Source organism: Lampris incognitus, chromosome 13, assembly GCF_029633865.1.
Source record: "Lampris incognitus isolate fLamInc1 chromosome 13, fLamInc1.hap2, whole genome shotgun sequence".
Lineage (NCBI taxonomy): Eukaryota > Metazoa > Chordata > Actinopteri > Lampriformes > Lampridae > Lampris > Lampris incognitus.
This window is the reverse complement of record NC_079223.1, coordinates 11,175,244-11,198,323: the sequence shown is the minus strand read 5'-3', so window position 1 is coordinate 11,198,323 and position 23,080 is coordinate 11,175,244. Positions and strand designations below refer to the sequence as shown.

The 23,080-nt window shown below is 45.5% G+C and overlaps 1 protein-coding gene across 2 annotated transcripts in view; it reads left to right on the top strand.

Moving 5' to 3' along the window:
• LOC130122731 (signal-induced proliferation-associated 1-like protein 2) overlaps positions 1-23,080 on the top strand; it is a 116,803-nt gene that overhangs the window by 56,309 nt on the left and 37,414 nt on the right. For both annotated transcript variants that reach the window (XM_056291724.1, XM_056291723.1), the window contains exons 5-9: positions 3,131-3,305; positions 3,559-3,662; positions 5,370-5,527; positions 6,021-6,597; positions 15,462-15,736. In XM_056291724.1, the coding sequence (XP_056147699.1) occupies positions 3,131-3,305; positions 3,559-3,662; positions 5,370-5,527; positions 6,021-6,597; positions 15,462-15,736 (1,289 nt within the window). The remainder of the gene's footprint in view (positions 1-3,130; positions 3,306-3,558; positions 3,663-5,369; positions 5,528-6,020; positions 6,598-15,461; positions 15,737-23,080) is intronic.

Genomic DNA, 23,080 nt, shown 5'->3' with positions numbered 1-23,080 from the left:
ATTACAGAGCACGTCTTTCTAGTGTTCTCCGCTGAAGTCCATTAAAAAGTTCCTGCAGAACGTCAGAATAAGAGTGGCCTGTACTTGCACGCATATCAACAGTTAGAACGTCTCTTTTTCCACAAAGAAGATGCAGATTGGCAGTCCAGCCATCTTGGTATTTTTCATTTCTTCAGATGAAGGAAGCAGAGGTGGAAGCAGGGTTGGGGAGACATGAGAGATGTCAGTCTGAGGCCGGTGGGCAGAAACATGTGACTTACAGACAGCGACAGTGATCATAGCCGCTGTCTGATCACAGACGCTGGACTTTCTAAGCCGAAGTGGTCAGAGCTTTAAGGTTTTGTATGTTGACATCAGGTCATGTAGCCAGAGGTAAAGGAAGTTCACTAGTGTGTTCAGGAGATTTGCCTCCATCACTCACTTGGGCTGTTATTACTGAGCCAGTCATCATAGTTGTGTTATGTAGATGTTGTGTACGTGTTCTGCTGACTACTGAGTGAGAGAGAGACGCTCTTAGAGCAACATTTGAACATTTGACATGATATTTCCGGGCTGGTATATCATCAGATTCACGTTAGAAATTGGGTCAGATGGGGGCATTCGGGTAGCATAGCGGCCTGTTCAAAAGGGAGGGGGAACTGGGGGGAATAGCGTGATCCTCCCACATGCTACATCCCGCTGGTGAAACTCCTCAATGTCAGGTGAAAAGAAGCGGCTGGCGACTCCACATGTATCGGAGGAGGCATGTGGTAGTCTGCAGCCCTCCCCGGATCAGCAGAGGGGGCGGAGCAGTGACCAGAACGGCGTGGAAGAGTGGGGTAATTGGACAGGTACAATTGGGGAGAAAAAAAGGGGGGGATTGGGTCAGGTTTAGGGTTAACCCATGGTCAACAAATGAAATGTTGATGTGAGAGCATCTCTCAACTTGCAGAAATCAGGATGTGCTTATGTGTAGAGCTTAAGTATCAGGGTTGTCCGCCCCTCTCCCTCAGTCTTCCCCCAAAACATCTTAATTTTCAGTAAACTTGGACGTAGTCTTATATAGCCTACATACTACATTCTGTGACTTTGCAGCAGATCTTAAGTATGCTTGTGTCTCAGAAGACATGAGAATGGATGTTGATTTACTGGACGGTTGGGGGATACCGCAACACTTCCGCATCCCTCAGGTTTGTCTCGAAGCTGTCCGGAGGGACTGTTGTCCCCGTTTCTCTCTCCCCTCATTAAGTCTTCTTCCATCTCCCTCTTCCTCACTCTCCACTTTTTTTGTTAAGAAAGGCGAAGGTCTCAACAGCCTCGGGCAGCGGAGAATGGGAGAGACGGAGAGAGAGACACAGAGAAGAGAAAGTGATATTTAAAATGTCCTTATTTCTACCTGGTCAGTCAGCAGAGCCACTCAACTCTTGCCGGGTTCACTCAAAGAAATATCTTTGCCTCTACAGTTGGACCAAAATCAGTAATCAGATTTAACCTTTTACGACTGAAAAACTTAAATTGTCTCAATAAATACAAATTAACTGTCTAGTCCTCATGGTCATTCATGAGCTTACCTCTGAGTGACAAGCACAAGCAAGGGTGGGCGGGGTTTCATAATTTGCTGATTTGATTTGATTGGCAGTCTGTTAATAAGTGTGTCTGATAACATCATGAGTTCTCATAACAAAGATTGAGAGAAACTGAACCTAGGGGAGCTCATTTAAAAACAGAAAAACCAAAATTTACCTTTAATATTTATTCACCAGAAAGAGACAACACAAAATGCATGACAAATAAAGTAACGGTTGATGGTAGAAAGTATTAGTGTTTCAATTTCAGTCTGACTTTAAAGATACGTTGCCGCTTCTGTTCCTGTCATACGTTGCTGGTGCTGCAGAAGCTGAAGCCGTCAAAAAGTACATTGGAGAGCACAAGTGGAAGACTTGCATGGCAGAGTGAGCTGCAGCCCAGGAGTGGCAACTTGCTCATTTTGCCTTCAGATAAATCTGATTTTCAGGCAGTGTGAAATTTGGTGGAGCAGTGTGACCGTTCTGTTCAGAGGAGCGTGAGGTTAAGCGAGCCCCATAATACATGGGGGAGGAGAAAGAGTGCCACATCACCACGTACATTGTGCAATTTTCACCGGGCACGGTAGTATAATAGCATTCAACCACCACAGGAGTCTGAGTGCACAACAGTCTGCTTGATGGTGGAGGTCACCATGACAACTGCATCAGCAGCACACTGGCAACTGTTAACCTGTAACACGGGAAAAGAAAGATGCAGCACAGACAATTCTCAAATCGGTTCACTATGTACATTATTTCTGTCTTCTGCCCACACAAAGCCTTTTTAGTCTTTACTTCACTGACCCCCGTGTCAAGATGCTGTCCTCAGAGCAGGGAGCCACAGCTGCCAAAAGCAGGAGAGTGTGTGTTTGGGGGGGGGGGTGTCTGTCTTTTACTATCTTTGCTCATCTGGCACAAGGGAGCTTGAGGTCATAAAAGATTCATAACTTCATAGTTCAGTGGGCGGTACTCCATGTGTGAGGGAAATCACTGTCTAGCTGATGTTTTATTTCTTTCGGGGTCCTCGTTGGACTGGCTCATGTTGGGTGTGGGAGACAGGAACGCTTCTGTAATGTCATACATATGACAATCACCCAAATTGTGCATGCATTTACAGAAATATAGTGATTTCTCAACTATATTCTTACAAATATTTAGATTTAAATCCACGTTGCATCACTGGGCATGTCTTTTTCACGTTTCCTAAGCATTGCTTTCTATGTGCACTCCGAAAAGTATTGTACTGATGCAAAATTATAACAACACATATAAGGTTTCATTAGCATAAATCTTGAGAAAGAGTTGAAATGCCATTGATAGCATCTTTTTTTGTATTCCTTCATAATTCAGGGTGATCCTGCAACTTGTGAGTAATTCAGCCCCAGTGTAATAAAAACTACTCGCACAGGATGATTTATGCAGTGCTCAGGGCACTCCAGGCTCTGTAGACCATCTTTACAAAAGATTTCAGCTCTCTGCAAGTGTCTGACTGCTTGTATTTGACACATTTCCACCCCAGACTAAACCTCTCACTTGGCTGTGTGTGTTTGTTTACCTGTGTGTCTGTGTGTATGCCTTCTTCCCAGCTGAGCTTCCAGCATAAGGTGGGAGTTCTGTACTGCAAAGCGGGCCAGAGCACCGAGGAGGAGATGTACAACAACGAGAGTGCCGGACCAGCCCTCGACGAGTTCCTGGACCTGCTGGGCCAGAGGGTGCGCCTCAAAGGTTTCACCAAGTACAGAGCGCAGCTGGACAACAAGAGTAAGGAAACCGCCCTCACTCACACACTTCATCATAAATGAAAAGCAAGACATATGCTCTGGAAATCAAACGCACTTACTCCGAGTCCTGCTGAGCTCAGGTGTAACTATCTTTGTGGCCTTAATATTTTGTAAGCCCCTGGGTTTCGCTGTGCTCTGGTGTCATGTACCCTTACATTTTCAAGTTATCGAATATAAACAGTGGCTTTTTAGTCTTGTCGTTGACCTTGACCGCACTGTTCACTGTGTTACAGCGGACTCAACAGGCACCCACTCTCTCTACACCACCTATAAGGACTATGAGTTGATGTTCCATGTGTCCACCCTGCTTCCCTACACCCCTAACAACAGACAGCAGGTCAGTAGCGGTCCCCTCCAACCGGGCACATCGTCACTTCAGCACTGTCATCCAGAGTCTAACTGTGGTAATGAATCCTCCAGTAGCTTCCTTTACGGGTATCTGCAATCCCAGTTCCCGCCAGTCTTCCACAGAGTCTCGTCTCTTTCGTGGTAATGACCTGTCCGTTGAAATCAGGAGCATTGTTGGGGCAATTGGAGCCCCCTCATAGGTTTTTGATAATCGCGTTCTGCAGTGGAAGACCTGGCATGGTGTTAGACAGGGCACTTTGTTGGTCTAAACTAGCAAGAGGCCATTAATTGGATCCTGTGAAAGGCTAGCAAGTGATGGCCTGACAAAGACCCAATTACAGAGGTTCACAGTCTTAATTTTGACAGCCCTGGTATAGAGGAGAGGCGAAAGACTTTTTCTCTTTTTTTTTTTCCCTTGGATTTCCCCCCCCTTTTTCTTCCCAGTTGTGCTTGGCCAACTACCCCACTCTTCCGAGCCATCCCAGTCTCTGCTCCACCCCCTCTGCCGATCCAGGGAGGGCTGCAGACTATCACGTATCGCCTCCGATACATGTGGAGTCGCCAGCTGCTTCTTTTCACCTGACAGCGAGGAGTTTTGCCAAGGGGACATAGCGCATGGGAGGATCACGCTATTCCCCCTAGTTCCCCTTCCCCCTGAACAGGCGCCCCGACCGACCAGAGGAGGCGCTAGTGCGACCAGGACATACCCACATCCGGCTTCCCACCCGCAGACATGCCAATTATGTCTGTAGGGACGCCTGACCAAGCCGGAGGTAACTCGGGGATTTGAATTGGCAGTCCCTGTGTTCGTAGGCAACGGAATAGACCACCACGCCACCCGGACGCCCTATGAAAGACTGTTTTTTGTGCCCAAGATAAAACCTATGTGTACAAGCCTGCAGAAATACTACAAGTAAACAAACCCAAGGACTTGGTGAAGTTGGGTGTTGGAGTAAGAGTAGTAAGACAGGGCAAAGAGGACCAATTGGTCCTATGCATCCACAGACTCCTGATTGGCGGGATTAGGGGATTTTCTTTCTCTTTTCTTTACTCATGTAGGATTATCATCTAATCCCTGGATGTAGTCTTCCAGTTGGCCTAAGCAGAGCTAACCCCTCACATCTTGTCATGCTGTCCAATTCATTACCCGTACTTTCTAATGCTACTTGTTAATAAACGCGTCACATCTCTACATATTGACCTGGGAATCAGGCTAGCTGCCTTCGCCAGCCCAACAACATAAACTTTAGAGTCTAAATTGTGTTTTGGGAATATATTTGTGCTACTGTCAAAACCGTTTAATCCTCATATCCCTGACAGCTAGTAGAAAGTGATATCAGTTTCACAGCATGGAGCTGAACATGAGAAGAAGAGAAAATTACAGTAACAGTGCTTGAAATGTTTCGCTGCCATGTTGAATGTGCTGGTATTGATGCTACTGATAGTCTTTTAGTTTCAAGCTTTTAAGATGAAATATGAAAGAAACAATTTCATTTCCCTTTCTGGCGCACAAATAGGGTTTTGGCAGAAACAGCAGAGGGATGTGCTGTACTGGGAATAAATCTTGTGGATTTTCTGATGTGTTTTTTTTTTTTTTGCATTAATGCTGACTTTGTTTATTCACGTTTCAGCTATCCTTTTTTTCTCTCTCTCTCTGTCCCCATCTCTGTTTTACCCTCTTTTTTTAACAACTTAGTTATTAAGGAAACGGCACATTGGCAACGATATCGTCACCATCGTATTCCAGGAACCCGGGGCTCTTCCCTTCACTCCAAAAAACATCCGCTCTCATTTCCAGCACGTGTTTGTCATTGTCAAAGTCCACAATCCCTGCACTGAAAATGTCTGCTACAGGTAAATGACACAAAGCCCCTCGCTGCAAGACATCTTTTCATATTTTTTTCCCATCAACCTCTTTGCACAAACACTTAAGGATGAGCCTGACATGAAGTAGTAACAGCTGTCCACTAAACACATACTCTTTTTCCTTTCATGACCTCCTGGTAATGTGTGGAAACCACAAGGCTCTTTTGATCTGTTTAACGTCGTAGCGTTATTATCTTCAGAGACACCTTGAAATTATGAATTATGACTGTCTTCTCAAGGCTTATTTGAAGTCAAGATGACGCCTGTAAATAATACGGTGTTTGATCAGTGGAATAAAACGGGCCCGAAAAGATACATTTCTAGCACCTAATTAAAAAGCTACTAATTAACACAATTTAACCTTCTGCTTTTTGAGATAGTTTTTTTATTACCTTTTTACTGTCATTGCCACAAGTGAGTCACGTGTAACCTCTGCAAGTAAGGCTGTGATTATAGAGTCCGCCGTGCTTTCCTTTTCCAGCGTGGCTGTTTCCAGATCTAAAGACGTGCCTCCGTTTGGCCCCCCCATCCCCAAGGGCGTGACTTTCCCCAAGTCAGCTGTCTTTAGGGACTTCCTGCTCGCTAAAGTCATTAATGGAGAAAATGCCGCACACAAGTCGGAGAAGTTCCGTGCCATGGCAACACGCACACGGCAGGAGTACCTGAAGGACCTGGCGGAGAACTTTGTTAGCACGGCTACCGTTGACTCCGCTGTCAAATTTAGCTTCATCACCCTTGGGGCCAAGAAGAAGGAGAAGGTCAAGCCCAGGAAGGACGCCCACCTGTTCAGCGTGGGAGCCATCACCTGGAGCGTCCGCGCTCGCGACTTCGGCCAGTCTGCAGACGTGGACTGCCTGCTGGGTATCTCCAACGAATTCATTGTGCTTATTGAGGAGGAATCCAAGAACGTGGTCTTCAACTGCTCCTGCCGTGATGTCATCGGCTGGACCTCGGGGATCATGAGCATCAAAATCTTCTACGAGCGTGGTGAATGTGTGATGCTGTCGGCCCACGACAACTGCGGGGAAGACATCAGAGAGATGGTCCAGAGATTAGAGGTAAAACCCTCACAGGCTCAGTTATTTATTTATTTTTTTCCTGACAGGTTGCAATCCTTCTGTCTGCCAGATTAGAATACAGAGAAGACAGGCCGATCTTCTGAAATATATTTTTAGCCCATTTTTCTGAACATCGGTCACAAATCCTACAATACTAAGGAAGTTTCAGAGAATACAAGAATGAGAATCAGATTAGCGGATTTACACTGATGCCTATAGATTTTCTTGCTGCATTCCAGGGTTATTTGTATTCAAGATAAAAATAATGCCATCCCGTGCATAGAAGGTGCAATTTGCAATTTTCTCACAGGAATAAATTAATTTTTTCATTGAGCATTGTATTAATTCATCTCTTCCGATTATCCCTATCAAGGGATGTGGTCTATTTTCTCTCTGCAGCTATGTGTAGCTTTTTTCTTCTTCTTAGTTTTGGCTTGCCTTTGATAAATAGTGAGTAAACAGATGTAAAAACTATCAAGTTATCCAAACGACTGATACGAATTTTGGACAGAGGCCTTACTCAGGGCCTACATGGCCACGTCAAAGACAGAGTTAACCCAAAGTTTAATATTGTGGTGTGTGTGTGTGTTGGCCCGGCGGCCTGTCCAGGGTGTCTCCCCACCTGGGATAGGCTCCAGCATCCCTGCGACACTGAGAGCAGGATAAGTGGTCGGATAATGGATGGATGGATGGATGGATGGTTCTTATACAGAACATACCATAGCTGTAATGCTCTTTTTTATTGCAGCATCAAGCACCACTATCTAACTGGGTTTCTCCAAGTTTCTGAAATTGTCTTTACAGTGGATATGTCCTTGCATCTGATGACTACTACTGTGCCCCTGAGTCATATGAGTCACATCATTTTTTTTTTCTAGTCCGTGTGCTCTTTTTACTAAATCGTGCTTACATTTTACTCGATCGTGCACATACTTTACTCATTATTGTGTGTGGTCATGTCAGGGTTTTTTTTCCTTCTAGTTTTTGTGCTCGTTTTACTAAATCACTTGTCCTTGGAGTTCGGTAAGGCTGGAAATATAGTCACAGATTTGAACTTCCCGGATCAATAAGTCATAAGCGAAATGCTGTTAAAACACAAATGACGCCTCTTTCCTACCATAGTAAGGTAGACAACGAGCTACAACCTCATTTTCAACAAAATGAGACGTCCTCCAAGCTGGACAGATAACTTGGGTCTCCATGTACAGCCGGCTGTGAGACGTGTGTGCAGGGACCGTCTAAAAAGTGCAACACCAAAAATTCATAGGGGAGAACCAGGTCGAAAGTAACGCTTTTCAGATAAACCTTTAGTTATTTATCTATCTATCTATCTATCTATCTATCTATCTATCTATCTATCTATCTATCTATCTATCTATCTATCTATCTATCTATCTATCTATCTATCTATCTATCTATTTATTTATTTATTTATTTAGGTTTATTTCCCCCCTAGTTTTTCTCCCCAATTATACTTGGCCAATTACCCTATTTTCCAAGTCGTCCTGGTCGCTACCAATCCGGGGAGGGCTGAACACTACCTAACACATGCCTCCTCCAATACATGTGGAGCCGCCAGCCACTTCTTTTCCCCTGACAGTGAGGCGTTTCGCCAGGGGGGGCGTAGCGCGTGGTAGGTTTGCGCTATTCCCCCCAGTTCCCCCTCCCCCCCGAACAGGCCCCCTGACCGACCAGAGGGAGCGCTAGTGCAGCAACCAGGACACATACCCACATCCGGCTTCCCACCGGCAGACACGGCCAATTGTGTCTGTGGGGATGCCCGACCAAGCCGGAGGTAACACGGGGATTCGAACCGGCGATCCCCGTGTTGGTAGGCAACAGAATAGACCGCCTCACTACCCAGATGCCCCGCCAGTGAGTGTTTTGTCAGAGTGATTGTTATTTGGGGTCCTTTAACTGCGCTCTCCCTCATGCCTCTAGTCGCTTCGAAGACCAATTGTGTAACTTCAGTGACGTTGGTCACCTGATCCAGCGGCCCAGTCATGTCAAACATTATTACTCAGTCAGTCAGCAACGTTCATATTTGTAGGGTGGCCCGCTGATCCGGTCCAGCAGAAAAAAACATCCGGTCAGATTTTTTTTGCTTCCACAATGATTTTCTCTTTCCTCCTTTCACTGTTTTATCCTCCAAACTGCTTACTGAGTAAGAGTAAGTTTTGGGGCATCAACGCAAAACAGTTAGCCGGCGACCTGCTGGTACTGCTAAAGACATACAGGGACATGGTTTTCACCTCAATGTGAGAATGTTACGTAGACATAACCAGTGGGGTCCGACAGGGATTACGGCCCTCCTGTCGATAGCTGTTTTTGGCTCGTCGCATAAAGGTAATGAAGGTGTAGAGACGAGGGCAAAGGATGGCCATTTGCAGATGTTTTCCAGCTCTCAGCGTGACTCATTATGAAATTTAAAAAAACCCAAAACATTCTTTATCTAAAAATGAGGCCATTGTATCTCACCGTGGTGGAATTTAATTTAATGGAGTGCAAGATCAGGGCATAATGTGATTTGGCCCAGTATTAGATTGCCTACTGTCTAGATGCAGGTAAAGGAGCAGGCGGCTAAAACAGGACAGCACATGTTGCTCCAACCTAGATTTGAAGAAAAGTGGAGAAAACAGAAGCAGCGGGATGAACATTTTTGGGTCTGCCAGACTAAGAATAGAGAGCCCCTGAACTTCACGCTTGGGCTCAGACTGATCCCCTCAGCCAAGGGAGCGCTCTGAGCCCAAGTGGTTTCAGTGCCTTTTTGTGGCCTGCCATCTCTCCAACTCCGTGGTCTTGTTTTAGTGCTGTGTGGGGTCAGGTGGATCTAGGTGTCTTTAGTGCCTCTGTAAAGAAGCTCAACATCTGGTTCCTCCTGTCCAGATGTGGGCATCCAGTGTCTTGTTTCCATCATTTGTTTACTGAACCTCTAATAGGGCAATGCCTTGCTTCCTCTAAGTAACATGACTAACCCCTGCCACACACAGTCTGTCACACACACACACACACACACACACACACACACACACACACACACACACACACACACACACACACACACACACACACACACACACACACACACACACACCAGACTGAATGATGATAACACATTTTGAGTTTGTTGTCTGGGATTGTCAATGTCGGAGATGATTACACTTGCAAAGAACTTTTTTCTAAAGAATATCAAAGTCAAAACGAGGGCAGGGAGCATTCACTTCACTGAGTACTGGATATCTCCGCTACCTCAGATAGCTCTGGAATGAGCCCTGGGTGTTTAGCAGGGGCCTGCTTAATTCTAAAAGGACACATATGTTATTCAGTGTTATTTTGATTATCATCTAGAAGGACAAAGGAGGATATATTAGCATTCATAATCAGCCAAAATATATCGCCCTTTTACTCAAAATGCTAATCTCATTTCACATTGGGGGTCCACTCACTAATGGGATTTGTGAGGCAAATTATACAAGTGAAGCCAAAAATCTATAAAAGCTGCAGTTAGATGTGAATGTTAAATCTACAATTCTGAAGGTTGTCCTTTTTTTTAAAAAAAAATTACTGACATCTGTGATCACTGTGGTAATTGAAGTGGTGCTTCAGCAATTCACGACCAGGGAGCCATTCCAGGTGGCATTTGAAAGAGCTGCCATTATGCCAGCGCCTTCTCGACAGCCAGACGAATGAAACACGGGTGAACCTGGCGTTTAGCTTTCCATGTTGCAGTAAAGGTTGAGTAAAGCTCTTCCCCTGTCTTGTTCCGCCATATTGGCTCGTGAGATACACCTTCGGTTTCTCCTCAGATTCGCCAGTTTGTCTATGCGTGTGGAACAATACACCTTTGTCCATGCGTTTTACCACACTGTAACAATAAAATGAGCAACTACACAAGTTTTCACGATTTGGAGATGAATAAATTAGCTATTCTCTTTAAGCAACATTGAGTAATTTTTCAGGTAATTTAGCGAATGACGCGTGATCGTTTCTTTGCACACAGGAAACGATGGTCGCTATGAGTCATGATTTTCTCCGGCAATAAACCACAGGGGTTTTGCTGCAGCCTCTATCAACAAGCCACTGCGGAAGAAAGAAACATCTACATTTCCACGTCCACGTGTAATTTTCAATACACGAATGAAGGGTCACATGTCGTCTGTTGGTATTGCGACAACAGGCCTTTTTAAAAAACATGGCCGATGTACCTCCGCTTCATGACGGCACGGTAAAGAGCTGTCGTCCCTCTTGCACGCCGTGTTAAAAAACACCTTTATGTTGCTTTCAGTTCTGTCTGTGATCACTTATTTTGTGTTTCAACATAAAAAGATACAGGCATCGCTGACAAATCTTTTTCTTTCTGTTGTCAGCATGACGAGTGTCACTTGATCGAGGGTCACCAAATGCTAACTGGCTAATCAGGGCTAATGGCAATTTCAGGGTAGGTGACCCTTGATCAAACTGTCTTTTTACAGAGGCGAAGTCGTCTTACAACATAAACACAATAAGTAAATAACTGCTGTATTGTGTTATATGCTGTTTTGAAACACAATATACGTGATCGCAGGTGGAATCGAAGGCGACAGAAAGTTTGCCTTTTAACATTGCGGGGAACGGGGGAGGACCGGTCTTCACGCTGCTCGGAGGAAGCGGAAGTATGTCGGCCATGTTGCTGGAAAAGGTCTGTTCTGCCCGTGCTCGTCACACCGGGCCGTTTGAGGCGAAAGCAGCTCGTGTAATTGAGTGGTGTATTGAAACACCAGAGGTCTCAATTTGTTGTTTACACACTCCAGATCTTAATAAGTAGGTAGAAAAATGACACAATGCCGCTTTAAGTGAAGTATAAACAATCTAAAGGGGCATTTAGTTTCATGTTAATAGTCACGATTGCGTTCACAAGTATTAATAATTGGTCGGCTACTCGTGCAGCCTCCGCTGACGGCAAAGGTCAGCAGGAGGCACGTTGGGCATTATTAGCTGAGCATGCAGATTGGCTCCTAGAGGTGTCTATGTTTTCCTGAATGTCCCAGGGGTTGACTAGAATAGTGTTTCATTGGGGGGATTTACAGGCTGCCGGGGCCTGTGATGTAATGTGAACCAGGGCAGGCAGAAAGTGAACAGATTGCCCAGTCAAACACACAGTGGGGCCCAGTGTGGGTGTAGAGCTAAAAGCTTTGTGATAATGTCCTGCTCCTTGGGGTGCTGGGCCGTCCGTCACACGCTTTGCTTTTACGAGACCGGCGAGACTGGCTAGAGTACGGCGTACGTGTTCCATTTTGTTTTGTTTTCTCCAGGACCGGCCAGCAGTCTTCCCTCCATGTGTGTTATTTCTCGCTGTTCTTGTTAACCCCTGGGACGCTCAGGGAAAACACGGACATCCTCGGCGTTACCGACAAAAGGGAATGACAAGTGTGTGTGCCAGAAACTGAATTATGATAAAAGACGAAGACGAGGAAGAGATGAAAATGGGCAGTAAATCAGTCATTCTTGTATATTTGTGGACTGATTAAAAATGAACACAGCTGAGCCTTAGTTTAGGCTACTGATGTTGGGGTGTTGGTTAGTGAGGTCCTTTACAAGCTTGGTCAGACCTATCTGCGCCTCGACTTTTGCTTCAGCCTACTTACTCATCTACATTTTCTTGCCACCGCGTCAAATTTTCCGGGAAAGTCCTGCCTGACAATAAACGCTTAAAACGAGCTTGTAAAAAACATTCATGACTTTGACAGTAGTGGATAAGGTATTCTGGGAACATGCAACGCACAAGAGATAAGAAACTTTAGATTTACTACAGATGAGCTTGACCTTTGCTCCTGAAGGTAAAGGGACTGAAGAGACGGGGCTTTGCTACACCATCGAGTTCATCAAGGCCGAGGTCAACTCAAGGTCAACGCTGCTGACTCTAAGAGCGATAAACTATCTTACTGGATCTGAAGATTTAAGTTGATTTCTTTTTTGGGGGGCGGGATTTCCCCCCCCCCTTTTCTCCCCAATTGTATCCGGCCAATTACCCCACTCCGGCCAATTACCCCTTCTGCTGTTCCAGGGAGGGCTGCAGACTACCACATGTCTCCTCCCATACAAGTGGAGTCGCCAGCTGCTTCTTTTCACCTGACAGTGAGGAGTTTCGCCAGGGGGACGTAGTGCGTGGGACGATCACGCTATTCCCCTCCAGTTCCCCCTCCCCCCCGAACAGGCGCTCTGACCAACCAGAGGAGGCGCTAGTGCGGTGACCAGGACACATATCCACATCCGGCTTCCCACCCGCAGACATGGCCAACTGTGTCTGTAGGGACGCCCGACCAAGCCGAAGGTAACATGGAGATTCGAACCAGCGATTCCCGTGTTGGTAGGCAACGGAATAGCCCGCTACGCTACCCAGACCCCCCTTGCATGAGTTTAGTGGTTGTGGTGGTTTGTTTCATCACTGATCTCAGCTTTTGTTCAACACCAATATGGAGACATGTTTTGCATAGTTACACACACACACACACACACACAAACATACACAAACATACACAAACACAACACAGACTTACTGCACATGCTGCCAGATGTCATGCCACTACCATTACATCAATAACACCACAAATCCCTGACATGAGGCAGTGTGATTAATGAGTATCCTGTTGGATTAGCCACGATTTTGGGCGTCTCACTGGAACTTGGACATGTTAATTTTCTGGATGGACCAAACAAAGAGATCTAATGAAGACAATTAAAAAGCCATTAGTTAGGTTCAGTAATTTCTGTCAAAGTGCAGGTTGGTTCATGTTCAGCATGATACTGCGGTCCCAATCCCCTAACATGTCTGCCCTGACACACACATTTCATCGTCTTCAGGGAGCGTTTGGATCGAACGCCTCCAATTACAAATTTGATGATGATTATTATTGATCGCATTTTATTTGAAGGCTGACATGACACTGTCATGAACATGAAGGAGTCTTTGTGAACGTTTATGACTGTTGTCCGTAAGTGTCATTTGCTCAATTGTGTCATTTTGTAATGCGCCTTTTTTTTTCTTTTCTTTCAATTTCCCCCCCCTTTTCTCCCCAACTGTTTCTGGTCAATGACTCCGCTCTTCTTTTTTTTTCTTTTTTTTTGGAGCCGTCCTAGTCGCTGCTTCACCCCCTCTCTGCTGATCCGGGGGGGGGGGGGCGCTCTGACCGACCAGAGGAGGCGCTAGTGCAGCGACCAGGACAAATACCCACATGCGAGTTCCCACCCGCAGACACGGCCAATTGTGTCCATAGGGACGCCCGACCAAGCCGGAGGTAACACGGGGATTCGACCGGGCGATCCCGTGTTGGTAGGCAACGGAATAGACCGCCACGCCACCCGGACGCCTTTTTTAGGCAAAGTTGACATTGTTTGAAATGTCTTTGGTTGTAGAAACCCAAGTGGGACCGAGCCGCTTGATTTGATATATTTCGCGTGTCTGTAGAAAACAGATGTTTTGAAAAATGTCAGTTTTGCATTAGAAATGACATAATTGTGGCTGAATGACATAATCAGCTGATGGAGGCAGTCACCGTGGACTGACCCGGCACTAATCTGATGGCTGATCACAGCCGACTGGATGGAGTGTGAATTTTTCCACCAACAGTTGCTAAAAAAGAAAAGGGGAAAAAAAGGAAATGGTGGGGCTGAGTTGTTCCTCATGCTGGGTACGGCTGATGTTTGCGTGTCACTTTTAAGTTGATAGTTTCTGGCTTCATACTCGGGGCTTTGTGGACCTGTCTGTCTCCTGGACCGTCTCTACATTTGATCTTAATTCCCTATGCAAGCTAACTAGTGTGTGATAATGTGAGCAACAGTGGGGAAAATGTCTCCGGTCAGGTGTGTTTGTGTGTGCATGCGTACGCGCATGTGTGTGTGTGTTTGTGTATGTTACTTAGCTGTCATTGTGCAATACTGTGACTAAATCTATAAGCTCCAAAGTGCACTCTCGCATTTACATCCATTTGAAAGGTTATTTGGATTAGCTAAACAAACAGTACCGCATCACTGCCTGAGGATTTTTACCACAATTCAGCTGCCCAAATTGTATTCTTTGTGTGTGTGCATGCACTTGTGTCTTTATGGTTTGCACCGCAGATTACACAACATGGAGACTGTACCCTGTACTTTACTGAGAGCCATCACTGTACTTTACTATCTCAGCTATGGTTTATGGATGCACAAACAACTTGATTTCATCCATTTCTGTCTCTATCCTTTACTGTTAAGCATTTTATGTAGGACCTTCCTATATATATATATATATATATATATATATATATATATATATATATATTTCTCTTTTTGCTGTAGAGTGATTGTTTTCTTCCTGCTTTAAGGTGATTATGTATGATGTACTGGCAACAGCATGTCTGCAGTCCTGCTCTACTTTTTTTGAGATTTCTCCCTGTGTGCCAACATGTGTCAGCCCCACCGCCACAAAGAAAAATGGACGGCACGGTGGCGCAGTGGTTAGCGCTGTCGCCTCACAGCAAGAAGGTCCTGGGTTCGAACCCCAGGGTTGTCCAACCTTGGGGGTCATCCCAGGTCATCCTCTGTGTGGAGTTTGCATGTTCTCCCCGTGCCTGCGGTGGGTTTCCTCCGGGTGCTCCGGTTTCCCCCACCATCAAAAAGACATGCATGTTAGGGTTAATACTCCCGTCTGTGCCCCTGACCGAGGCATGGCAAGATGGACTAGAGTTGGTCCCTGGGCGCTGCATGGTGGCTGGCCACTGTTCCTAGCTTAATTATGCGGAGCATAATTTCCCTACGGGGATCAATAGAGTGTATCAAAATAAAAAAAAAACTTTTTACATTTGTTTTTTGTCTTCTTCAGTCATCCTGACTCTGATTCTGATTCCCAGATCGCCACCAGAGGTTGTGAGACGTTGGAGATGACCCTGCGTCGCAACGGCCTGGGTCAGCTGGGGTTCCATGTCAATTTCGAGGGCATCGTGGCTGATGTGGAGCCCTTCGGCTTCGCTTGGAAGGCCGGGCTTCGGCAGGGCAGCCGGCTGGTGGAGATCTGTAAGGTGGCCGTCGCCACGCTAACCCATGAGCAGATGATTGACCTGCTGCGCACCTCGGTCACCGTCAAAGTGGTTATCATCCAGCCTCACGAAGATGGCACCCCTCGCAGGTAGACTGTCATCCTGCTTGTCTATTCATATCACCCAACTTGATTGAACATTAACATTTTATGAGAACGCCACAGACATAATTGTGCTTAAATGTTACCGGCACCAGATGGGGTAATCTGGACCGGCAGCAAAAGCTACACAGACTAAGAAGCACTGTGTAGCCCAGATAGAAACACTGTGGATTGATAGAGAGAGGACGGAAGTTAGCGTCTTACTGAGGCCAGTGCTGCTTTATTTCTGATTAAAGTGTATGTTAAATTAATATCAAAATATTTCACAAGTTAAATAACAAATGGTGTCACCAAACTGATGAGAAATAAAAGAAAACATTCAGCCTAAAGGAAAATAAAAGCACATATATTCAAAATAATTCAACATATATTCCACATAAACAAAATTGGCTTAGCTCAATTGGGCGGCACGGTGGCCCAGTGGTTAGCGCTGTCGCCTCACAGCAAGAAGGTCCTGTTTTCGAACCCCAGGGTTGTCCAACCTTGGGGGGGGGGGGGTCATCCCAGGTTGTCCTCTGTGTGGAGTTTGCATGTTCTCCCCGTGTCTGCGGTGGGTTTCCTCCGGGTGCCCCGGTTTCCCCCACCATCAAAAAGACATGCATGTTAGGGTTAATGCTCCTGTCTGTGCCCCTGACCGAGGCATGGCAAGACGAACTGGAGTTGGTCCCCGGACGCTGCACGGCGGCTGCCCGCTGCTCCTAGCTACACAGCTAGGATGGGTTAAATGCAGAGAAGGATTGCCCTTCGGGGATCAATAGAGTATATCAAAATAAAATAAAAATAAATAAATAAATAAAATGAGCAGGTCCCAATGTATTCACCCAGAAGGCCGTCCGTTTCTCCGCAGTTAGCCGTTAAATCTACATAATGCATTTTTTTACAGTATGCTACGAACATGTGCTTGTATGTAGTTGAGAGAGAAAAAAAGCATGCGCCTCCCTCAGGAGAAAAGTGTATTTAGTCATGGCAGCAGAACACGCCTGTTTCTGACATTTTTCAGCACAGCTGCACTAAATGTGTTTCACAATTGCTTCCATAATATAGATGACATTCATAGATAAATGCTTGTGTCCTGGTTTTTGCTACAGCGGAGCTGACATAGAACCATTTGAAGTCTCCGGTGATTTCTCTAGCGGGAGGAATATTGATGTGTCTCTGTTGTGAAAATGAGCTCCATCCAGCAGGGCTGCGGAGACAGACCGACGTGGGCAGTCAGCGCTTCTCACGAATGATAATGAGAGGAGCGTCTTGATTAATGGCTCAACTTTTCTGTCATCGTCTGGCAGCTCACAGTTGTAGATTGCTTCTTCTTCTCTTTTTTTTTACAACTCTCCCCATCCTCTATTGGCCATCAGGATGGGAGTGTTTGGCTTCCTGAGGGAGACTGGTACTTGGTGAGATGATGCACTCCCCCCCCCCCATGGAAACGAGGGAAAACAAATTATCTTTTGTGATGGGCAAGAATGGAAGTTGGCATAAAAGGCTTGCTTTTAAGAATATCTGCTTGTTTTGTCTGTGACAGATGGACTATTCTGTGAAAGCATATCCATTCCCTTTTCACATTCATGTCAAATTTAAGCATCTTTGTTGTGCTTTTTGCTTCAGGCTGACAGATTTGTGCAGACAAATAATGGTTGTTCGCTCACACAGAAAGGGGGGGGTTGCTGTGTACGGAGAATATACCTCCTCTTAATCCCATAGGCTTTGATGAGTGACTCAGTCAAGCTGATGCTGATAAGCTGATTCTGTTACAAAAAGCTGCAAACAATGTTGGCCACAACAATTGAAAATGATATTGAAAAAATCCATAGATTTTCTCAAAAAAAGCAACAAATTTTTTTTAAACTTAATTAATTACTTTTAAACAATTGGTAACACTTTCTATGAAGCTTGCATCTATAACGCCCTATAAGCATCTATAACTAAAAATAACGTTTTTCTCACATCCATCCATCCATCCATCCAAACCGCTTACCCTGCTGTCAGGGTCATGGGGATGCTGGAGCCTATCCCAGCAGTCATTGGGCGGCAGGCAGGGAGACACCCTGGACAGGCCGCCAGACCACACACACAGTTTCTCACAGTTTTTGTCAAATTGATCTCAGGGAAATAATATGTGGCGACAAGCATGGGCACAAGTCCATGAATACTGGGATGGCGTCCAGCGTGTTACCTGTGACCCCGTCCACAGGGTTAGCGGTTGTGTCAGGAAGGGCATTCCATGTAAAATTTTGCCAAATTATTACGCGGATTCTCAAGACCATACCGGATCGGTCAAGGCCCGGGTTAACAACGACCGCCATTGGCGCTGTCCCCTCACAGGGTACCGATGGAAACTACCACATCCGCTGTGGCGACCCCTGGGAAACAGGGAACAAGCCGAAAGACGAAAAAGATCTCAGGGAAATAATGGTTGAGAAATTGAATTTCTAATTTGGTTCAAACTTGAGGACTGACATCCATAAAACATTCTCTTGGAGGTTTAAAAATATCCTCTGAAGACTCCAATGCAAACTTAAAAAAATGCTAACTAGACAATTTAAATGGTGTGTGTGTGCACGTGTCATCTGTGTTAGAAGATGTAAAGTGTGGGCTTGCTGTGACCATGTTTCAACTTTGCATTATGGTCTGGCAGCAGAGGACCGGCATATTTGCCTCCACAGATGGTGGGCTAACGCGCTTTGTCTGTGAATCCAACACAGCAGCCTCTCTGGCACAACTCACTTCTAATCTTCTTACTGCAATCTGTGATGATACATAATGATACAATTGTAATTGGAGTTCAGGGAAGCAGAAAGCAGTCAAAACAAACATCTTCCAAAACATGTCCCGTTCCCTGGAACTGTTATTATGAACTGGAGGATTCGCTAAGTGGAGCTCTTTCAGCGTGGTGGCTTCTGCGCCGGACATCTGGCCCTGTTGACTCACACCACTTAAGTTGGGAGAAGACTTTTGGCTACTACTGGCAGAGGCTTTTTTTGAAATGTAGGACCATGCCACATATCATTACATTCGCAGTATGCATTTAGTCTGCCCATACATTCTTAATGGTGTGTATGTGATGCATTGAAATGAACTGCGCTGCACTCCTGCTGTTGCTTGGTGCCATCGAACGTGTCGAGCTGATAAGTAAAAGAAACAACAAGAGGTTCTACTGGAATCTGTTGCTGTTGAGCTCCACTGCGACATGTTTCCCTCTTTACCGAGACAGAAGCGCTCGCCATGCTGGCTTGACAAGCAAAAGCGAAGGGATACTGGCCCTTTGAATTTTCTCCCATCGCTCCAAGTGAATCCAGAGGTGAGAGGTCATTCCGAAGAATCTCGAGGGCCCTTGACTCTCTCGGTTGCTGGAGATTTGAGTTGCTAAAGTGTTGCAGTCAACAATGAGTGCTCAATTTTCCCCACTATTATCTCAAAGGAAAGGAATTCAGCGGGGGTCTGGTGGACCCTGACTCCCCCACCCGCCCCCTCCCTCCCTCCCCTGTGGCCAGAGAGTTTCAGGGGCAGGTCTCACAACAATGCACAAGAGGTCCTCTGGCCTCCAGACAATGTAACTCGGCTTCAAAGTGCTCCCATAAGGAGACATGTTTGTATGCACGCTCTCAGGCTGCGACGGGCGTGTTTAACCATCATCTCAGTCCTGCTGTTGTTTTTGTGTTATTAAAATGTTATTTTAACGAAGTCTTCCTTCTTACCGGGTCATCAAGGTTGAGGGTGGAGGACTGTTATTTCATCAGGTTATTGAAATAAAGTTAACATGAATTTAGTCAGAGACAACGTAATATTCAGACCCTCTGTGTCTTTGTTTTTGTTTTATTTTACATGCATCACACCTGATGTGATTTTACAACTGTTCAAGCTATCGACGTGTCACCAGGGTTAGCAAATGAGCTACGGCGCTAACAGTGGCCTTAGCTAGCTAGCTAGCACTGTTTATATAAACTTGATCCTGGATGTGGTTCTTACCCGGTGAATCTCCTAAGGCTTTTTTTGTTTTTTTTGTACTCTGTAAGCTTTAAACAATTCAACATGTTAGCCTTGGATCGAGCTAATGACAGAATAAATAAAAACAAATCTCCCGTCTGAAATCAGTACGGTATGATCCCAGCAGCCTACGGCGATGACGGCCAGCCACAACACAAAACAGATAAACCGGATCAATAAAGCAACTGGAACTTTAGAATAGCACGGGTCTTAAACCACTTACTATCATTTGTAAGGTTTTACTGCATTTTCATACGAGTTTGTAAAGGTGGATGAACTTGATTTAACAAATTGCTTCTGCCCAAACGAACACACTCCATTGTGTCCTTTGTGTCGGGATGCATTTTACCACCGAAGCGTCACTCGTCTGTGAGGTGCTCGCGTGACATTTAGACGGACACTTGTGACCTTTCCTTTTTAGGTGACATCAGACTCATCATCACCGTTCCTTCATCTGGCTGAGGTTAAGCTGTGATTCTCACTTCCCATGTCAACACCCTGTGAAGTAGAGTAGCTCCCCCTTCGCGTTAGAAATTGCTTTGCTCGCCTCAGCCCCAGCCAGCCCCCGCACTCCTTTCAACAACGGTTTTTGTTTTGTTTGTTTTTTCTCTCAGTAGATCGTTTGGGAAAGCTGATTTGGGCAGGATTTCCAATCTGCAAGCCTATTCACTTTTCCAGCTCACCTCATTATGTACGTTTCTCCAGTGAAGATCTATGAGGGCCAGTGGAGGTCGTGACCTCGCTGGCCCTTTGCTGTGACATGGCCTCTGACTGTGGGAATGGATTAGCGTGTCGCTCCATTGCCGGCTTATCATTTAAGTGACAGCTCTCTGGCTGAGGTCTAAGGTCTCGCTGTCACACTTTCCCATGGTAATTCATTATAAGCCACCGGCTGAAATAGCAATTTATGTCCCTTCATACCAAAAGGCTGCTTACTAAACTTTTATACGTTTCGTTTTTAGAAATGAAAAAACAATATTTTTATTCGATTTTATATATTTATATATTTGTTTGTTTGATGCATGGCGCTCCATGTAGTATTACAACCAGTGATGTAGTGGTAGATATACAAAGGTGGGGGGGGGGGCGTCTATTCCGTTGCCTACCAACACGGGGATCGCCAGTTCGTATCCCCGTGTTACCTCTGGCTTGATCAGGCATCCCTACAGACACAATTGGCCGTGTCTGTGGGTGGGAAGCCGGATGTGGGTGGGTGTCCTGGCCGCTGCACTAGCACCTCCTGTGGTCGGTCAGGGTGCCTGTTCAGGGGGAGGGGGAACTGGGGGGAACAGCGTGATCCTCCCACGCGCTACGTCCCCCTGGCGAAACTCCTCACTGTCAGGTGAAAAGAAGCAGCTGGCGACTCCACATGTATCGGAGGAGGCATGTGGTAGTCTGCAGCCCACCCTGGATCGGCAGAGGGGGTGGAGCAGCGACCGGGACGGCTCGGAAGAGTGGGGTAATTGGCCAAATGCAATTGGGGAGGAAAAAAGAGGGTGAAAATCACCCCCCCAAAAAAAGATATACAAAGGTGGGTAAACTATGATTTTCGCTCAATAGTCATCATTAATTAGGCAACGAACTACCAATGTAAGCAAAATTTTCAGAAAAGAATTCATTTATGTATTTTCCCACTGAAATATTCTCTATAATGGACATCAGTTTAATACCACTGTATATAATGAAGATTCACACGTGCCTTAAGAAAGATGGGTAAGTTATAGTCTGCAGATAAAAAGATGTGCAAACGGTGCATTTACCCTTCCCCACACCACTGTTTACAAATGTAAATGAGACGTGGCTCCATATCTAGTGGCATTAGCTAGCGCCATATTTATTTAAACTTGATACAGGGTGTGATTCTTGCCAAGTATATTAACATCCTCTAACTAAAAGGCCTCTAACTAAACTTTTATAACTCTTCTTTTAGAAATTAAAAAAACACTCTGGGGTCTATTTTCATGAAATTGGGCACAACCGCAAGCGTGGTGCTCTGGTGCACACGGGTGTGTCCGAAATATTTTTGCAGTTTGGTGACCAGAGTCGCAAGTGCAGCCCTGGTACAGGGCGGTGCATTTGATAAATAGGTTGGATGAGAGGAATACATTATAAGCAAGTGGAGTTGGGACAGGCTTCTACTCGGCCAATCAAATCAGCTCCTCTCATACCCTTTAAATGCACCGCAGTGCAGCATGTTGTCATTTTCCTGATGGATGAAGAGGGAAGCCCATCAGAATGGCTACACATTCCTCCTCGGTTAACTTGGATGTCTAAAATCTGGCCGCAGTAAATTCTTTCCCTGTGCTACTGTCTTCTTCCAATTATATACTCCCTTCCTTTAGGCTGTGACAAAACAAAATATATGTCAATTTAAGCACTTGGCAAGAAGATCATTATTCAACTGCCTGTATGACATAACTTACAAATTGCTTTCAGCATTCTTACTTCATGCACAAGCCCACAGAGACTGACAATGGACACAATAGTTTAGTCTATTAAGTCAGACGCGGGAGAGGATTTTCATGACCCGATCCCGTGACTCGGTGAAAATAATTCTCCTGTTCTGCTCATGGGTTGATAGTGAAACTGACTTCCATCCCACGGGAATTCCACGGGATTCCCGGCCAGATGTCAGGCTCTAGCATTAACAGTTTGTAGGGGTACATCCTATTGGACCAGACAGACATTCACTTTGTTGAGTTAGGTTGAATTTTCCCTGCGTCACGCGGCGCGCAAACTGTCTCTGATTCACATCAAGTTTAATATCTGTTACAGACATCCATTAAAACGCATTTGGATAAATGTTCCTGTGCATCTTTGCTGCAGGAAAATTACTCAGCGTGTCTGTGCTCAGACGTGCTCTGAGCCAGCAGAGGCTTAAGCACAATTTCAAGCCAAAATGAACGCCGAAATTGTACTGTGGCAGCATTAACACAGCCCGGGTACACCACCACTACCACCACCCATTGTGGTGCAGGTGGGTTCCTTTTGAGCCACGAAATTACCAAATGGGCACAGGCGAGGAAAATTTGCCCTATGGCCATTTTCGTCTCTGCCGGCTCTGTGCCAGGAGGAAAATAGAGCCCTCTGAGTGCTTTTTTTGTAAGTGGAGTTGTATTCTTGTCAAATTACCTCCTCTTATTGGTGAAACAGAAACAATATTTTCAGTTGACTGACCAACATATTGTTAACATCCATTTGTTTATGTTGTTGTAACCCACGGTACGGTATACAGCATAGCCCTTTACCAGCTGTGATAATACGACAGTATAACTTGAGTGTAAAGAAGTAGACTGTGTGTAAATCTTTGGCACTTCCTGGTCTCTTCCCCTCCTCGTGGCTGTCTGG